Here is a 19,805-nt window from a genome sequence, read left to right on the forward strand (position 1 = left end):
GGATGTTTCATCGTTGGACGACGATGGGAGATCGCATAGTAATTCCGTGAAAACCAGGGATTTCTTTGATTTGGATTTTACAAATTCCAGATCAAACTCTTGAAGTATTACTATCCATTTTGAATATTTTCCCCCCAGCAACTGTCGTGACAATATATAAGTCATGGGATTGCAATCTGATAAAATGGTAGTTTTTCGAAAAAGGACATAGTGTCGAAATCTCTGTATCACTTGAACAACTGCGAGAGCTAGCTTTTAAACATAGGAATACTTGCTTTCTGTATCATTTAAGTTCCTACTCAAATAATATATAGGATGTTCAATTCCATTGTCTTCTTGAACTAAAACCATTGCGATGGTTGTATCCGTTGCAGCTAGATACAGGTTAAAGTCTTTTTGATAATCAGGAACGTACATTAATGATGCTTTCATTAGGGATTATTTTTAAAGCATCAAAGGAAGCTTGTGCAACCTGATCCCAAACAAAGGGTACTTCCTTTTTCAATAGACGTGTATAACTTTTAGCAAGTTCGGCATAATTTGGAATGAACCTCCTCATAAAGTTTTCTTTCCCTTGGAGTTTCTGAATCTGAAGCAAATTTGAAGGTGGAGGCAAATTTATGATTGCCTTAACCTTACAGGGGTCGAGACGGATCCCATCCTTCGAGACTACAAAGTCAAGTAAACGACCAGAACTGACACAGAACACACATTTGTGTGGATTGAGTCGTATATTGTAGTGTCGGCAACGTAGAAATATCGCTCTCAAATGCTGCGGATGATCAGTCTGCTTTCGCGAATGAGCAGGAAGGTCATCGAGATATGGTTGAATGATGTTTTTGATGTCATGGAAGGCATAATTCATTGCCCTCTGAAATGTTTCCCCTGCGTTCTTTAAACCAAAGGGTAATTTGCGATATGCAAATGTGCCCTACGGATAAATAAATGCAGTCTTTGACTGGTCCTGTGGGCGAATATTTATTTGATTATACCCGGAGAATCCATCCATAAATGAAAAGATTTCACATCTAGCGCATTCATCAATTATCTGGTCAATAAAGGGTGTAGGGTAGTTGTCTTTCGGACAAGCTTGATTTACATCCCTATAATTGACGCACACTCTAATTGTTCCCTGTTTTTCATTACAGGAACAATGTTTGATACCCAATCGGTTAGAGGAATCGGGTAAATAAAACCAGCATGGAGAAGTTTCTCAACTTCTGCCTTGATGGCAGCGGCTTTCTTGGGGTGCACCTGCCGTAGCCGTTGTCGTACCGGTTTGACATTTGGATACATCTTGATTTCGTGTTCAACTATACTCGAGTCAATGCCTGGCATTTCATCATATGACCAAGCAAAGACATCTCTAAATTTGCGAAAAAGAGCGTTATATATTTCCAGTTCTGAAGGAGAACAACATTTGCCAACATAAGTATTCTCTACAACATCCGTTTTGGTCGAGATATTTACGGCTATAGTCTCTTCAATATTGGACAAGTTTCGCTCGGAATCCACTGTGTTTACAGTATTTGATAGGAAGTCAAAAATTGAAGGATGATTAAGGTCATTAGGAGTACCTTCTTGACAATCCGGAAGATGGGAATGATGGTGGTAATATTCCCATGGCGCCCCTTCAATTATCATTGACTGAACAATTCCTTCGTCGGTGTAATGCACTTGCGACCAAGGATCTGAAGGAGTGCCATATTCCTTAGACCTATCTATCCAAACGCTCGTTGAGCGTTGATTCGGGTCTGCCTCCCATGCCGAAAACATTGATTGCTACAATATTTCTATTGGGCTTGGAGGCAATACCTGCAGATGATCCATGTTAATATCGTTTTCTGAGATCTTTTGAATCGAAGATATCATATTGCAGGTTCCTACTGTCGCCACTTCCGCCAGATTGATTGGAGGCGGGAGGGAAAAATTCCCCATTAATATAGGGTCTTTTAGTAGGCCTACTCTGATATTTTGAAGCGAATGGGGGCTTCCATGGATCATCGGAATGCTTCCCGTAACTTGGGAACTATTGGGGAGAAATGTTTGTTGGTCGATGATTGTAATTCCTCCTTGAAAAGGAAATGCAATCTTCCTAAAGTAGGTCGACACAACCGCAGCCATAGCATATATCCATGGTCTTCCCAGTAGGATGTTGTAATCGAGGTTTCTGTCGATTACTTCGACATCTATTTCTACTGTTTTCCCCCCTAGTTCAACTTGCAAGTTACTTAGAATACCATATGGGGTATATGTTCGTCCATCAGATTCTTTTAATGTCATTGAAGATCGTGACAAGGTTGGATATCCTAAAGTTTTCCAGCAACTCATCGACATAATACATGTAGATGCCCCCTCATCAATAATTGTTCGATGAACAGTTTTGTTGAGGGCTTTCACCTGAATGAGAAAATCTAGTTGAGCTGGTAACTGAGGATCATAGCCTTTGTGATTAAAGGACACAAGATTATAATCCTTTGGGTCTATCCCACCTATAATTGATAATAAAGCCTGCTTTTGGGATGGGAAATTTTGTAGTACCTCAAGTGTCGACATAGCAGATGGCGATTGGGCCAGATCTTCCACTATGTTATAATGTTGTGCTGCTCTGGCACAAGGATTAAATGTCGACTTGTGTACTACTCCCTTTGGCGGTTTTAGCGTTAGCTCTGGAATGATGGGCGGTGCAACTTCTGTCGAAGTTGTTGTCGAACTACTAGGTTGATCTTTATCCTTGTTGTTCGACAGCTATGAATTTCCATAATCTTTATTCCTTGTCGATATCAAAGCATCATTTTTCTGTTTCGAAACCGACAACATCAGCACTTGGGACAAGGAAGCATTTTCACTAGCAACCAGATTTGTCCTTGGATTTGGAAACGGACCAGTCCATAACGCCGAGGTTTTTGAATTCTTGAAGAATTTTCTAAGCTCAAATTTATATGGACAATCTCTTGTCTAATGATCCTCATCACATATTAAGCATGGACTTTTTGGTTTCCTATCTCCATAAGGGTTTGCAGAAGAATTTTCAGGTGATGATCCCTCCTATTTCTTCTTCTTCCCTTTGTTTTTTTTCTTGCCTCCTAGTTGCTTGGTTTCTTTGCCTTTATCAGTCGAGATGGCATTGACTTCCGAGGCGAGAAGTCCTTCTTTTGCATTTTGACTAGAAATCTTACGGGCCTTTTTAGATGTAGCCTTTGTTGATTTCGTGTCTATCGTACCAATCATGCCATCGCCGACATGAGAGTCATTGTTCGATTTAGGAGGAGGAGGGATGGAAAATTCCAGTCTAGGAGCGTCAGGGATTTTATCATAGAGCGTGTCAGACTGAGTATAAATCAAGTCTAAATATTGTGCATGAGCAATAAATTGCTCTTCAGTGACGACTCCTCCTTTTGCCACATCTTCTGTAATGGAAGGTAATAATGACTTAATAAACCATTCAGCTAAAAGCTGATCAGGAATATATGTTTTTACCATTCTACGATGACGTCACCACTCATGAATATGATCGGATATGTGAGTGGCCGTTGTTTTCTTGAAATTGGTAAGAAGTTCTATTCCCGTTTTGTACCTTATCGGTAACTGAAAATGGGTTAAAAAGGTTGTGGCTAGGGCACTGAAGTTGTCAAACGAAGCTCTGGGTAACTCGATATACCATTTTGCCGCCGAACCAGTTAATGTCCTCTGAAAAAGGTGAAGCCTAATTGAATCATTGTTTAGGGTGTTTGATGAACACCATAGATGAAATGTCATCACATGATTCGACGGGTCTTCACCTGAATTTCCATTAAATTTAGGAATATCTGACGGAAGTTTATGCGAAATCGCTGGCCACCAAGGGCCGTAAGAAATTGGATCGTTCATTAGCCGATTTAGATCCGGTAACTCTAAAGTTGCCACGAAGGGTAACTGTTGATTCAGGTTTGGCAAAGCATACCCAGGATAAGATGGAATCGTCTGAGCAGTTTCTCTTTGCATACCGGCATAATGCATTTGATGTTGGTAACTTTGGTAAGGTTGATGGGCATAACCATTGTAGAATGGTTGATTTTGACTGTTTTGAATATGCGGTTGCCCATTATTTGCAAAGATTTGTTGCTCAGATCCTTGGTATACTTGTTGGAATTGCGGTTGTTGGTATTGCACCAGCCATGGTTGTGAAGCCATGTGTTGTTGTCCAATACTGACCGTTTGACCAAGATGAGGGGTAATTGTACCCATTTGGGCCTGTGTCATTCCACTAGTTGGCGATTGTGGTTGAGTTGCCGGGACAAGAGGTTGTTGCATTACAACCTGAGAAACCTGAGGTTGGCATATAACAGGCAATGCTTATACCTGCGACACCGTCACAATAGCCAGCGTAGTTGGTATATTTGACATAGGTAAACATTTTTGCATCGAATATACAACTCTTGGTTGTTGAGGCAGTATTGGCACCCAACCGCTAGATGTAATTCCAGCATAACCTGAATTTTGTTGTGAACTCTCGTATGGTTGTCCTCCCGGAGGAGACAATGAAAGGGTATATTGCCCCCCATACGGTGGTAATCCGGTACTCAAAGGAATTGTTTGTCCTTGAGGACCGAACTGCCCAAATTGACACCCTGAAGGATCAATTTGCTGAGACTCAACATAAGAGTTCCCGGATACTATTCCGGATGAACAAACGGGAACGAAACATACTGTCGAAATAGCCCCTGAGTGGGTCCCTTCTAGCGATTGAGAGCTAGTTGGGACAGATGGTATGCCGACAAACATTGTTGGAGTGACAGCAGGAAGTTCTACCGTTGCTGTGTCGGATGACACAGTCCTAGATGTCAACGGTTGTTCAGACATTTCTAGTCTATCCAAAAGATTGCCTAGTGATTCTACAGGAGCTTTCGATAACAGTGGACTAATTTTTTATGAAGAAGGATATAGGGTGATCCCAACTCCAAATTGCGATGGAGTACTAGATGGAGGATCCTACACAATCTCTTGTATAGCAATCAGACCAGGTGGAAGAGGTAGACCGTCAAGTCCGTAAAATATTTCTGGTGCCGAAGAAGGTATAGAATCTGTAGCGACAGATTTTTGGGGAATAACACCTTCTGAATCAACTGTGGATGGAGCTGGTTCAGTAATACAAGTATTTACCTTCACACTAGGATCAATTCTACTGTCCTTTGGTGGCTGCTGAACTACTTCCGTAAAGGCAGGGATACCGGAAATGTTTGGAGTAACCGGAGTCTCCGAGGGTGTTGGAACACTTGTTCTAACTTTACCAAGGGATTTGGAACCGGTTAAACGAGTTCGCTTTATCCGTAACAGTTTCGATTCTGGAGACAAAGACGGTTGACTCGTAAGCCTCTGTTAACGACGGGGTTTCAATTGACTTTCTTCCACGATTGTGGATTACTCGATCAACTGAAAATAAATGGGAAATATGTTTCCGAATTAGATGAATTTTAGACGCTTTGACACAACTTGTTTTTTCAATTTTTAAGAGTCGAGAAAAAACAAAAGATGACTCTAGTCGCTTTCGATTTTTAATGAGCCTGAAGTGACAAGTGATCAGATGGACCTTTTCCTTTAAGGAGTCTGAAAAGGAACGAAAGATACTGCTCTGTAAATCTAGACAGAGGGATTACCAAACCAATCGCAAAACTACAGAATAATTTTTACGGTACAGCAGTCAATCTTCCCGAATGCTGTGTTCAGTGCATTGCGATCGATAGGGCGGCAGGCACGACTTCCTATGGATAAAGGATAAAACCTATTGTGGTCTCAAAATATATACTCGACGGTACGTGGGAGCACAAGTCCGTACTGGCACTTATCATCTCAAAGTGGAGGAATCACCCAACCATCAATGAAAACAACAGTTACCAGGCTTTACGATGCCGGAATACGTCTCTAGCCTAGACTTCTAAATGTTGTGCGTTAGGTTCCAAAGCATTTTTAGATTCATTAAATTTATTTTACAGTTGATCTTGCTTAAGAAATTTGTCTTTCAGGTTCACCGCGTGATGTAGATGTACAATTCCCAAAATTCAATCTAAGATGATAAGCAATCGTTTAATCTTCTTTTTGCAATGAAAATCCTAGCTACTAAGGAAAGAGAGATGATATTCTTTCAACATAGAGCAGAGAGCGCACACTATATGCACTGTCCTAAATCAAACCAACAAACAGTCTAAATGCACATGCATTTATTTGTTTTCAGCCTTCTTAATGTGTGAATGATAAAAATAAAGCTAAGCACAAATCTGAATTATTTTTCAAAGCGACATTACTAGCAAGTTCCTTTTCGAGACAAAATGAAGGCAATGACGATACTTTCCGATTTGGAATTGAAAACTTGCTTTCGACACTTGAAAAACTACTAATTCAAATCAAATATAAGAGTAACAGTGTAATCGACTATCAAGAACAATCAGATTCTCTTCTATGATTGAAAACGACACTTGCGACACTTTCAAATCAAGAAGCGACAGTTCAATCACGCTACTTATTTGTAAAAGAGAACTGAAAATGGCTCAAAATACATAAAAACATTTACAGTTCTTAGCACAATGGAGGCAGAATAATGGCAAGGAAGGGGGTTTCAACAAAGGTGTACTAACTACAAGCAGCAAAACTCCCGAATAGAGCTGAAAAGAGTGAACACAGAACCAAAATCTGAGAGTAGAAGAGGCCTTGTCTGATCAGCGCACCTGTAACACAGGGAAAAAGAGATGCAGGGCACCTACTACACTCAGGAAGTGCGATGCATCCAGAATCCAAAGAAGAGACAGTACGATGGTCCAGGGACAAGACTTCAACTGGGTTTGGGGTCACAGTTTGCAGCTCAGTTCAGGGATTTAAGCCGAGGAAGTGGTAATTAGTAAATCAATCACAGGGGTAGATCTAAAGAGGTTACTAGAGCCACCACAAGGGAAATTAGAGAGCTTGTAAATCAATTGTTCAGTTCATAAACAAAACCCGGAGATAGACTGAAGCAGCATTGATCTACATTGCACTTGCATAGCAAATGCAGTTCGAAGGCTAGCTGGCTTAACTTCAGGCTCCATCTGTAAGTTTATGAAGTAAACAAATGTAGATAAACAAACAATCTATTCGCTCCCCAGCGGAGTTGCCATTTTTTTATCGGGAAATCTAGTGTCTATGCAGAGCTGCTAGTCCCACTAAGGCTGGTAGCTACCTTAGAAATAAACAAACTAAAACTACTTTCATTTTCCTTTATGAGAAATAGATAAGAGGGGAATAAAGGAGACCAACATCTGTCTTGCGCTTGGTTCCTTGCTTGATTCCTCTCCCTTCTGATAGATCTTTGCCACTCGCTTCCTCGTCTACCCAGCTTCAAAAAGCACCTGTAGAATCAAAGCAGCATAACACTATCCAAAAACATAGATCTATTATCATAAACAATATAGGACCAGATATATATTGACCACACAAATGCATATATCATCAATCATACAAGAATGTGGAGGAAAACTTGAATAGCTTTATTAATAATCAAGAATAGAAAAGAGGATTACAACCAATTTTTCTGACCCAGCATCATCCTCTCAGCAAGAAAACCCTTCTTCACCTCATGAAAAGCTTAGATCACCCAACACTATGATGTTGCACCAAGAAACCAACAGCACTTCCTTACAAGATACAAAATTCCAGCCTCTGGATCTCTGGGATGAGGGATCCATATATAGATGTTTGCAAGGGGGGTGAGTCAGCTTTTGAGATTTGATTAGTGTCCTCTCTCTGATAGTTCTTGATTCCACTTGGAGATTGATGATCTCTTACTCATCCCTGGGCGAATGCAGAGAGGCAAGTGTCACAGGAGAAGTTTCTGGAAGATTCCATGATCCTCCACCTTTCAGATTGACCCTACCATTTGTCCACTCTCGCCCATCGCACCCCATAGAAGGGCTTTTCAAGATGCATCGCACCTCCCGTGTGTATTTAGGTGGGATGCAGTGCACTTTGACCATGGAGCAGGTGAGATGGTCCAGTTTTGACCAGTTCTGAGCAGTTTTTCATGGAGAACTTCTAGGAGATGTAATCAGTTGACCTTGTTCTTTTAGAGGTTGGAACAACACTTTTAGGGACTTAAGAGCCCTTGGTTTATGGACATTTATGATTGGGGTTGCAGTGCCCAAAAATGTCTATAACATGAGGGGTTTCCTTCTAGGGTAAAAAACCTTAAATTAAACATAACTTCTACCGTCAGATCATCCACCTAATGAACGGCCCAAATTGACTAGAAATTACTAGACTTTTACAAGGCAATTTTACATCTATTTTCAGCTTCGGGGGCACAACCCCCGAACCCCCTAGCTAGGGAGGATTTACCCCCCTAGACTCCCGCGGGGGCGACAAGTCACCCCCCCGCGTGGAGGGGTGTACAGTCTTCCTGGGGTATACATCCAGCTAAAACCTTTTAATACAGAAGATAATCAAGTTCCACACCCAACAGTCATATTATCTTCGTTTGACGTGCATGATAGCCCGTTCGAAAGATCTCTCCGAGGAATACGACAGAAAATACGATTTTAGACAAAAAAGCATTGGTGGTAGATTTCCAAAAAAATGTCGTTTTGAGCTCTAGAAGTTTAGGACCTAAAAAACTGCTAAAAATAGTAAACTGTGCTACAATTAAGGAAACCGAAAAACTGAAAGAAGCAATGGTGGTGGCCCAAGTGGAATTGGCGGGTGGCCACCAATATCCACCTAGATCATTCCTCCCCCCTTAGGAAGCAATGATCCCTATTGCATTGAGTTCCTCCATGAGATGAGGGAACTTCTGTTGAACTTGGTCCCTGGTGAAGGAGTTGGCCTACTTTGACAACATGATATAGTTGGATATTCTGCTAGCAAGTGTGCTTGATCTGTGTGTCCATGATCTGATCAGTTGCAGCTTGTTCCACGCAATCTGGATTTAACTCTGTGGATGCATGCATAGAAACACATGTACAACTCACATGCATGCATGACAAACACATTCTGCCCATCCAATCCAAGTGTTTGTACTTGGGAGCTTTGATACCACCCTATAACCACCCCCTCCCACATTTAACGAAGTTCACCAGCCTGTAAGGTCAACATGAGAAGAAGAATTACTATGACATAACCCAACCTCCAAGCTCCAGTTAAGGAAGTGGGGCCTACAAGATGACCATAAACTGACAACTCACAACATCCCTTACGGCTACAAGATACTCAGGGGCCAAAGAACCACCCCAGGTGACCAAACCCTGAGTTGGGGCTCCTTTTCACTAACCTAGCCTCCCAACTACATGAATGACAAGTCTTGAGTGCAGTTGAAGGCCTCTAATCGCATGCACAACATTGCCTGAGTGTGATTGTGACCCAAAATGTCCAATTCAGAGGATGTTGTCCCAATATCTAAGCGACAATTCCAAGTCAGCCTCTAGACCACTGCCCAGAACTTCCTAAGACTTCTCAGAGTCATTATTGACAAGACAACAAAGCTAAACATTCAAACTCAAATAAAAAACTCGAGCAACACTGACCAAGACATGCTAAGGATTTCATCAAACACTGGAAAACATGTAAGCTACAGGTCATGAATGCATATGTAATCATAAAGGTATGAGATTCATCTTAGAATCACCAAGAAGGCCCTATGCCCTCTCCACATAGTTGCAACAACATTTATTATTCCATACATTCCTCAATCGATCAATAACTAAACAATTCATGACAAGAGTCATATATGATATACATCATATAATCAACATATAACCAGAAAATAACCAACATGTAAACCATGGCAACTCAGCCATAATATTGCCAACATAATCACTACAAATATACATGAATCACAATAGAAGAATAAATCTTTTTAACATATGAAAATACTAACCAAGTCAAGGACTTCCACATACCACCCAACCATAGATTGGGTTGAACCAAATATCTCTTTCAACCAATCACCCTCGCGCCATATTCCAAGTATGAATGTGGCATCTCATGGAGTAAACCACACAAAACCAAACCAGGGCTTCGAAAGGCCAAACCACCTCAACCCTCAACCAGTGATTCCACCTCACAGTCGGACATCGCTAACACCAACCAAATCGGTCTCTACAAAATCTTTTCAGGGCTCCAGGAACTAGTAACTCAAACCACAATCCTCTAAGGCTCCAAAGTGCTTGTCCCAACCTAGGCTCCAGGAATAGTAACTCAACCCAAGCTATTGCAAGGCTTCTAGAGCGTTTGTTTCAACCCACAACCATAAGGAATTATGAGCACCAATCAGAAAACAATCAAGTGGAAAAAAAACCCACAACACCATGGCTATCCAAGAAATAGCAAGGCGAGGCTAAAACCATTGTCAATCTAAGCAATCCTCCATGCCAATGACACCACATAACCAGAAAACCACATGCATATACCATGCATCCATAAATCAACAAGGAAATCACACATGCAACCTGTTACATACAAAGAAATGCAGTTGTAGTTGTTGATCCACTTGTTCCCTTGTGCTTTCTTTCTTTCATTTTCCTTCTTTCTCCAAATCCCATGTATGCCAAAGTGCTCCACGAATGCTCCATGAATTCTCCAAGAATACTCTTAGTCTGCAAGAGTATGAAAAAATGAAAGAATAAATGAGAGCACGAAAGACTGAATTGACAAAAGCCATGAATTGATCCTCATAAGCCTTCTTATTATTGAGGCCTCTATTTTCTTCATTTTCCTTCATTTTTCCATCAATTTCCCTCTCACGCAAATATGTGTTTGTTCACCTTCCTTTTCTTCTATTTTCCTTTATTTCATAAATAAAATGTCAATGAATGCCTCTTTGCCTTTGCCAATTTCCATAGTCATTAATTAATGACCAGTGATACCCCATCGCTATGTTTTTCCCAACATTTACCTTGGAATACATGACCCATGACCTTGGTATTATTTTATTTACATAGAAAATCAACCAAGAGCCATTACAAAAGGCTCACCTAGTTATAGTAATGTTAGAGTTAACTGTCAAAAAAGAAGTGTTAGGTAATGAAGCATGATATAGTATTGAATATTAGATTTACAACAATGGTTATTGATACATTTCCTCTCTTGGTAAATTAAAATTAACTCAAAGGTAATTAAATGCCTAAATGTTGGTTTGAATTAGGTTAAAACCATATGTCATCTATGCTAAGTTAAATACTTTCAGTTTAGTTAATTTAATTAACCAATAATAAAGGCTACCACCTATGCTAGTTCATGGTTGCTTTTCTCAATGCATTTTTCTCCGAATCATTTCATTATAGTGATTGGGAAAAATATATACATATAGAGATGAGCAATAACTATATTGAAATTTGAACTGTATCTCGATTTACATACATCTCATAATTACATCCAAAAGACAATTGGTTAAGTAATTGGTTAAGTTCGTTAATTATTTGAACATAGCAAAGTGAGCTAGTTGCCTTGTTAATTTTGTGTGGAAACTATGAGTATTATCTTAACATAGTAGAGGTTGATATATTGTTGGCAATAAAACCAAACTGACTTAAACTCATTAACATTTACTATTAGCCCGTGATACCAAAGCAACAACTAAACCTTGAACCCATAACATAACAAAACAAGAAACAACAATAAGAAGCTAATAACATGTTTACTTATCTATTTTGAAAGAGTGAAAACTCAAACATTAAGTAGCCTTTCAAAGTATTCACATTGTATCTTTACTATAGCGTTTCAAAGTATTCACACTTTATCTTTAGTATGGTGCTACATTAGGAAAAATATTGTCACACAATATTACATTAAAAAATATTAAAAATAAATTATTTATGTATATAAAAAGATTCTAATACATATTAGGAAAATTAAATAATTGAAAAAGCTACACTCAAATCAAATGTGTACCCTCTGCAATTTTCCCAAATCGCCGAACCAGCAACCAATATTAAACTCTCACCTCCGAGCTGAGTGGAAACTGAACTTTGCTTTTCTTTCTCAAAACTCAGACTCTGGCTCGTAGCACTCCATTCCATTCAAATCTGTGTGGAACATTATACGATAATAATTCACATGTCCACGTTTCAACATATTTTCATGACCAATTGAACTCGCTGATACTGAAAACTTCTCTGTGACTAAGGCAAGGATGTGATCCGCTAGTTTCAATCTGCCACAGAATGCTACCAGTACTTGAAATCCATTAAAATGAAGAATGGGGTTCATAACAACTTTGTCTGTAACTTTTATAGCTATGTCATATTTAAGCGAATACCAGCGATATCATTAGCAGCCTTGGAGTATGGAACCCATATTTATACCGATAGCATACACCCATTGGCTGAGAAGTCAACCCTCACTGCTACAGTTCGCAAGCAGAAGCTGAGACGGATACTGAAACGTGAGGCAGAAGGCAACAATGGTTATCGCGATATGGATTGCAGTGCGGGTTCATGGAATAGATTGATGGTACAATTAGGTCGCGATGGAAAAATAGAGGATGCAAGAAAACTGTTTGACAAAATACCCCAAAGGACTATAGTTTCATGGAATGTGATGATTGATGCCTATGTTCAAAATGGACAATTAGAGGATGCATGCAATCTGTTTGACAAAATGTATGACAGGAATATAGTGTCCTGGACAATTATGATTGCGGGATATGCACAGAACGGGAGGATAGAAGATGCACGCCATTTGTTTGACAAAATCCCTGAGCGAGATGTTGTTACTTGGAATGCTATGATTACAGGATATGTGCAAAATGGGAAACTAGAAGATGCACGACAACTGTTTGACAAAATGAGTATGCCAAACGTGGCGTCATGGAATACTATGATTACAGGATATACCCAGAATGGGATGCTTGAGGATGCATGCGAGCTGTTTTATCGGATGCCCCAAAAAAATGTGATTTCATGGACAACTATGGTCACGGGATATGCACAGAATTCGAGGATAGATGATGCTAGGAAACTCTTTTCAGAGATGCCTAACCGAAACATTGTCTCATGGAACGCAATGATTTCAGGGCTTGCTCAGAATGGGCATAGTGAGGAAGCCCTCAAAGTTTTTTCCCAAATGTTGGGAAAAGGTATGAAGCCTATTGAATCCACCTTCACAAGTGTTATCAGTGCTTGTGCTGCCTTGGCATCACCACTGCATGGTCAACAAGTTCATACCCATGTCATGAAAAGAGGAACCCCATTGAATAGCTTCATGGGGAATGCCCTGATTACCATGTATGCCAAGTGTGGCAGGATTTATGATGCTCGCTGTATGTTTGAAATACTGTCCGATAGAGATGTGGTCACATGGAATGCCATTATCTCTGGATATGCTCAACATGGTCATGCCAAGGAGGCACTTCAGCTGTTTGATCAATTGCGAGCTCGAAACTTAAAAGTGGATGACATTACTTTTATTGGTGTGTTGTCTGCCTGTAGCCATGCAGGACTTGTGGTCGAAGGATGGAATTACTTTGATGCGATGAGTCGAGATCATGGCATTTTACCCAAGGCAGAACACCATGCCTGCATGGTCGACCTTCTCGGTCGCTCTGGGATGCTCAGTGAGGCGGAAGATTTCATCAAGAAAATGCCTTTTGAACCTGTTGCTGTTATTTGGAAGGCTTTGCTAGGTGCCTGCAGAGTATACATGGATGCCGATATTGGTAAACGTGCAGCAGAGCGCCTTTTTGAGTTGGAACCACAGAACTCGGCTGCATATGTGCTGCTGTCAAATATATATGCAGTGGCTGGGAGGTGGGATGATGTAGCAAGGGTGAGAATAATGATGAAAGAAAGGAGGGTGAAAAAGGATCCAGGATGCAGCTGGATTGAGGTGAGAAATGCAGTTCATACGTTCGTTGTAGAAGATACATCACATCCACAAATAGAAGAGATACATGCAATGTTAGAGAAATTGGCTAAGCAGATGGAACAGACAGGGTATGTGCCCAGTGTGAGCTTTGCACTGCATAATGTCAAGGAAGAACAAAAGGAGCACCTTCTCTGCCATCACAGTGAAAAGCTGGCTATTGCTTTTGGGCTTATTAGCACCCCACCTGGAGTGCCTATCCAGGTTATGAAGAACCTTCGCATGTGCGGAGATTGCCACATCGTGACCAAGTTTATCTCCAAGATTGTCGAGCGAGAGATTATTGTCAGGGATGCAAATCGATTCCATAGATTCAAAGATGGTCTTTGCTCCTGTGGGGATTACTGGTGATGTAATTGAATCAAGAAGTGAGTGTGATTCCCTAAATAGATCCATCTCAAGGAGTACCCTGGCAATAATCTGGCTTTTGATAATATCATTGCCCCAGAACATTCGAGTGTTGGAGCTAGTTTATCTTACTTCAAAAATCCATTCCAAAGTATTCACGAGGTTCTTGATCATTCTGATCTGAAGAGATATTTGACCTATTTAATTTACTAGGTCAGGGTTGTGTGCTGAAACCATCAAAGCAAAAATTTTCCTTGTATTCTGGATCTACAGTATCAAGGTTTCTATTCTCGAACACTTTCATGATGCACAACAATCATCTAATGGGGGAAATCGGAGATCAATTCTTAGCAGGAAGGTTGTTTGACCTGATGAAATTGGAAGTGATTCTTACATTCCAGAAATTTGTTTTGGAACTGCACTCAACAAATACACGTTATTGTCCAATAAATTCAAAATTTCTACTTCCAATTCTTCAACCCTTATCTTCTGAAATGGAATCCTTTAGCTGGAAAGAGAGAACCTTGCAAGAGTTCTTTAAAAGGATCTTGCCAGAAAGTTTTCAGTCTTGATGGAAACGATAATAGGTTCAGCTTCAGCAAGTGCTGAAGTTTTCTATTATGATTTTTTCAAGATTACAGTATTTCGAACATTTGAAATATTTTCTGGTGTGTGATATCCCTTAACTTGGAATTTATGTTGTAAATTTGTATATGACTAATGTGTTACTGTGTTTATTGCCCTGATTTTAAAGATTTATTTGAGAATTAGTTTATCAATGTTGTATTACTAATTAATAAATATTTGATGTAAATTTGTATTATTATGTCGTTAATAAAAATAAAAGAATTTGGAAATTAACGTTGAAGCTACCCTTGCCCGAAAGAGATAAGACTTTAATTTAATGATGGAAAATGATTTTTCTTATTGATTAAGTCTTAGGCATCTAATCTAAATTATTAAGATTATTAATGATGATGGAAAAATTTGATCAATAACTTCTTTAAAGACATGACCATTAGAGAAATTTTGAAGTAAAAAATAGGTCTCAAAACAAAAATGTACAACAAAAATCAACTTTATAAGAACTATTAGAATTCAATATGATGATGTTAACCATGGGGAAGATTCACCATTTTTTGAGTAAAAAGATAAAAATAAAATAAAAGACTATTTTTTCAACTTATCTCCCTACTCTTTTACTCAAATTTCGAGGGGGAGCACTAGTTGGATGTGGAATTTAATTTTGCATTCAAGGAGTATTCATGTTGCATATTTTCGATGGACCTTACTACATGAAAAATGTGAAATATATGAAAAACGTTATTGGATGCGGAATTTAATTTTGCATTCAAAGAGTACTCATGTTGCATATTTTCGATGGACCCTACTACACGAAAAATGTGAAATATTAAAAAAGCGTTATTGCAATCACATTTTTTTCATGTAGTTCACATTTTTCGTCTACTAAGGTCCATTGAAAGCATGCAACATGGTTACTCCTTAGATGCAAAATTAAATTATGCATCCAACCAGTTCTCCCACTCGAAATTTGAGTAAAATCATAGGGAGATAAGTTGAAAATACGAGTTGAAAAGTAGTTTTCTATTTTTTTCCTCCAAAACGTGATAAGATAATTTAATCTTATTTTATTATTTCCACTATTATTTTATAATATTCTTTAGGAGGTCCATTTCAGACCTCCAAATTTCTCTAATGGTTGTCTTTGAGAGTGGGGAAGTGGAGCTTATAAATGAACTTATAACCATTTTTCACCTAGTGGAAGAGGTGGAGTTAGTTACCCAACTACCAACTGTTTTTGGTAGTGAGGAGGTTTTTTTTGTCTTTTGTCGTTGGAAAGATTCACGCATTGTAGAACTGGATGAAAGGAAATAAGAAACAAGACAAGAAACCCCCTTAGTATAGTTCAAGAGCTTAAGGTTTCCAACCTTGAGCAAATTAAACAAAAATTATAATTAAGGCACAGTGCCTAAAATGATAAGTTCTTCCTCAGGAAGAAAGTCTTCGAACCGTATCCAAAACAACCAAAATTACAACTCTAAAGACTCTGTCTCTAACGAAATATTCATATGAGCATGCAAATAAACCAGAGAGTTCAAGAGCATCCGACCAGTAGGGTGGAAGTCAAAGCCATTGGGGTTTGAAAGCTCTGTGCTAAAGAGGAGGTATGAATATTACGTGATACGCTAGTGAAAATTGTGTACTTGAAAGTGTCACCAAAACATGAGTATGAGTGTCATGAAAACAAATGGTTTGTTATGTTTAAAAAATATGGCATAACGTTTTTAGGAAGAACTTAAACCTGAGAAATAGAACTCGTCTGAAAGATCCAAATTTCATTTCCTGTGACAAAAATAAACATCGTTAAAATAATTGCCGAGAAAACCATAAATTATTATTTATTCAAACTAAGTAAAAACACTAAATGCCAAATAATTTTTAAAAGATTTTACTATGGCATAGCCAACCCAAAAATGACCATGGATAAACAAATTAAAGCCAAAATCGGCCAAGGTATGGCCTGTTTAGATAGCCAGGGCATGACCTATCTAAAAACAACGATGGTGAATAATTAACTTCATATTTAAACAAAAACCAAATAGAACTATTGTATTATACCTAGGGGGGTAGAGTACAAAGGGAGGTACCAAAGGTAATAATGTGATGTAATTATTATAAATAAATAGGTCATAGTTAATAAATAAAGTGGTTAACCCTCATAATGCAAGAGACCACAAGTACTTAGTAAATAATGTGATAAGCCCATAATATTAGTTGTATGGTATTGAGAGACCCATGGTATTGCAGGTATGAAACCTATATAGAAGCTAGAGACGCTCCATTGAGACATGTCAAGGATTATTGTATTGACAAACACATGGATTGTGGAGTGATCTCTTTCCTTAAAGAATAGTTGTATGGTGTTACCCTTTTTTATTAATATTAGAACCCTTGAGGTAGGGTAATATCATACAACTACTCCTTAAGGAAGGAGATCACTCCACAAGCCATGTGCTTGTCAATACAATAATCATTGACATGTCTCAATGGAGAGTCTCTAGCTTCTATATAGACTTCATACATACGATACCATGGGTAATTACCATGGGTTTCTCAGTACCATACATCCAATATTATGGGCTTATCACATTATTTCCTAACTACTTGTGGTCCCTTGCATTATGGGGGTTAACCACTTTATTTATTAACTATGGTCCATTTATTTATTATCTTTACATCACATTATTACCTTGAGTACCTCCCTTTGTACCCCATATCATCCCCCCTAGGTATACTACAACTATGTTAGTACATTCAGGGTTTCAAAAATTTAAAACCCTGACCCATGAGGGGATGTCTATATGTCTATATATATATATATATATATATATAAAACAAGGGTGTACTAAGGTTTTAAACCCTAAACCCTAAGTTCATATTCAACCAACAAAGGAAAAGGAAAATGCAAACAAAGGTGTTAATGAAGATGTTTATTCGAAAATGCAAACAAAAGTGTTAATGAAGATGTTTATTCTCTTCAAGGAGAACAATAATAATACCTTATGGAAAACAAAGTGTTACAGGGAAAAGTGTCTATATAGAACTGCTCTATCCCACTAAGGTGTGACAGCTGCCTTAGAAACAAACAGAGAAAAGTTACTTTCGTTTTTCCTTTATGAATTATAGATAGAGAGAAACAGAAAGACCAACCTCTGTCTTGCGCTAATCTCTTGATTTGATTCCTCTCTTCTTTGATGGTCTTTAGCTACCTTCTCCTTTGCACGCTCAGCTTCACAAAGTACCTATAAGATCACAGTAGCATAGCACTATACAAAGACATGGATCTATAATCATAAACAATCTAGGATCAGATGTAAATTGACCATACAAATGTAGCAAACATCAATGACACAAGAGCATGGAGGAAAACTTGAATAGCTTTTATTGATAAACAAGAAAGAGCCAAGAGGAGTTACAACTAGTTGTTCTGACCCAGCATCAACCTCTCAGCAAGGAAGCCCCTCTTCACCTCATACAAAGCTTAGATCACCCAATAATCTGATGTTTGTCTCAAGAAACCAATAGCAATTCCTTACAATATGCAAAATTCCAGCCCCTGGATCTCTGGGATGAGGGATCCATATATAGATATCTGTAATGGAGATGAGTCAGCTTATGATTTGATTAATGTCTTCCCTATGATAGTTCTTGCTTCCACTTGGAGATTGATGATCTCTTACTCATCCTTGGTCGAATTCAGAGAGGCAAGTGTCACAGGAGAAGATTCTGGAAGCTTCCATTGGCTCTCCACCTCGCGGAATGACACTGCCATTTGTCATTTCTCACCCATCGCACCCCATAGAAGGGCTTTTTGAAATGCAACGCACCCACACAGTGTATTTAGGTGAGATGCAACGCACTTGGCCAGTGGAGCAGCTGAAATGATCCTGTTTTGACCAATTATGAGCAGTTTTTCATGGAGAACTTCTGGGAGAAGCTGTAATATGTTGACCTTGTTCCTTTAGGGGTTAGAACAACACTTTTAGGGACTTAGGAGCCCTTGGTTTATGAACATTTCATGCTTGGGGTTGTAGTGCCCAAAAATGTCTATAACAGTTGCCCCCTAAAGCATGAGGTCGTTAATCTTTTGATGTCGGGTGAAATGCTTTATTATGAGGATCCGAAGTTCTTTCAAGCTGGGAAGAGACCTGTAATAAGATACAATACGATACATTATCTTCATAATATTTTCATGATCTAGCTGAGGCGGGCATTCCCATGCTCAACTCTATAAATTCATTTTCATGTACATAGGACAAACAATCGTCTGAGTGTAGACTGATGATTCTGATAGAGCCATCATCCTTTTGATTAGATGATTATCTGTGCAACAATGATGTACATTTGATGTCTTCATTTCCCTGAATATATATCGCAACCCGGATGGATGAAACTAGATCCGGGGTCTTCAATATCGTTCGATCTTCACTCGAAGTATAAGTCGATCCATGTGAAAGCTGTTCTGGAGTCGAACATGGAAAGACATAGCCTGATTACCAGCCAATGATGTAAGCTGTTAACAGGCGCGAGAGGAATCACCGATAATGATAATGACCCTCAAGGTACTGCAGTACAATTCACGTGGTGTGAATAAAGGACTTGGCGTCAAACACCACGCAAAATCTTTTGGTCGAAGGCCATTGATGTAAACCTGTCGCCGGAAGTGAGAAACTTGTCATTGAGGCATGCAAGCTTCAAAGTACTGAATGGGGTGTTCCTAGATCAACTTCTTGGATAATGAGCTGATGTCGACAAGAAGCGATCCGTCACAGGAGGGCCTTAATGAATCCCACGTCAATGACACGAAACAGAGCAAATGATTTTAATGGAAGTGAAAACGATCTGCTGATATAAGGTTCAGGGTGGCAGTCATGAAAGAATGGAGTATAAATATATGGTAGTGGGTGAGACACAGGTGAATTCTTTGAATGACTTCTCTTGAACATATCGGCGACACTGATGTGATGGATTGGTAGCATTAACCCCAAATGTGGATGGTATGATGGGACCATGGT

At 39.1% G+C, this 19,805-nt stretch overlaps 1 protein-coding gene across 1 annotated transcript; it reads left to right on the plus strand.

Annotated features, from left to right (window-relative positions):
• Positions 1–11,867: 11,867 nt before the first annotated feature.
• LOC149174677 (pentatricopeptide repeat-containing protein At4g16835, mitochondrial-like) lies at positions 11,868–14,954 on the plus strand. The gene has a single exon (XM_089419390.1). The coding sequence runs from the start codon at positions 12,190–12,192 to the stop codon at positions 14,209–14,211; it is 2,022 nt and encodes a 673-aa protein (XP_089275516.1). The 5' UTR covers positions 11,868–12,189; the 3' UTR covers positions 14,212–14,954.
• Positions 14,955–19,805: the final 4,851 nt, after the last annotated feature.

Source organism: Pinus tabuliformis, chromosome 4_1 (assembly GCF_031772625.1).
Source record: "Pinus tabuliformis cultivar Carrire ecotype Pingquan chromosome 4_1, CPIR1, whole genome shotgun sequence".
Taxonomy (NCBI): domain Eukaryota; kingdom Viridiplantae; phylum Streptophyta; class Pinopsida; order Pinales; family Pinaceae; genus Pinus; species Pinus tabuliformis.

Excerpts from the sequence above, each read along its gene's own strand:
- LOC149174677 (XM_089419390.1), top strand. The coding sequence starts at position 12,190 with ATGAAGAATGGGGTTCATAACAACTTTGTCTGTAACTTTTATAGCTAT.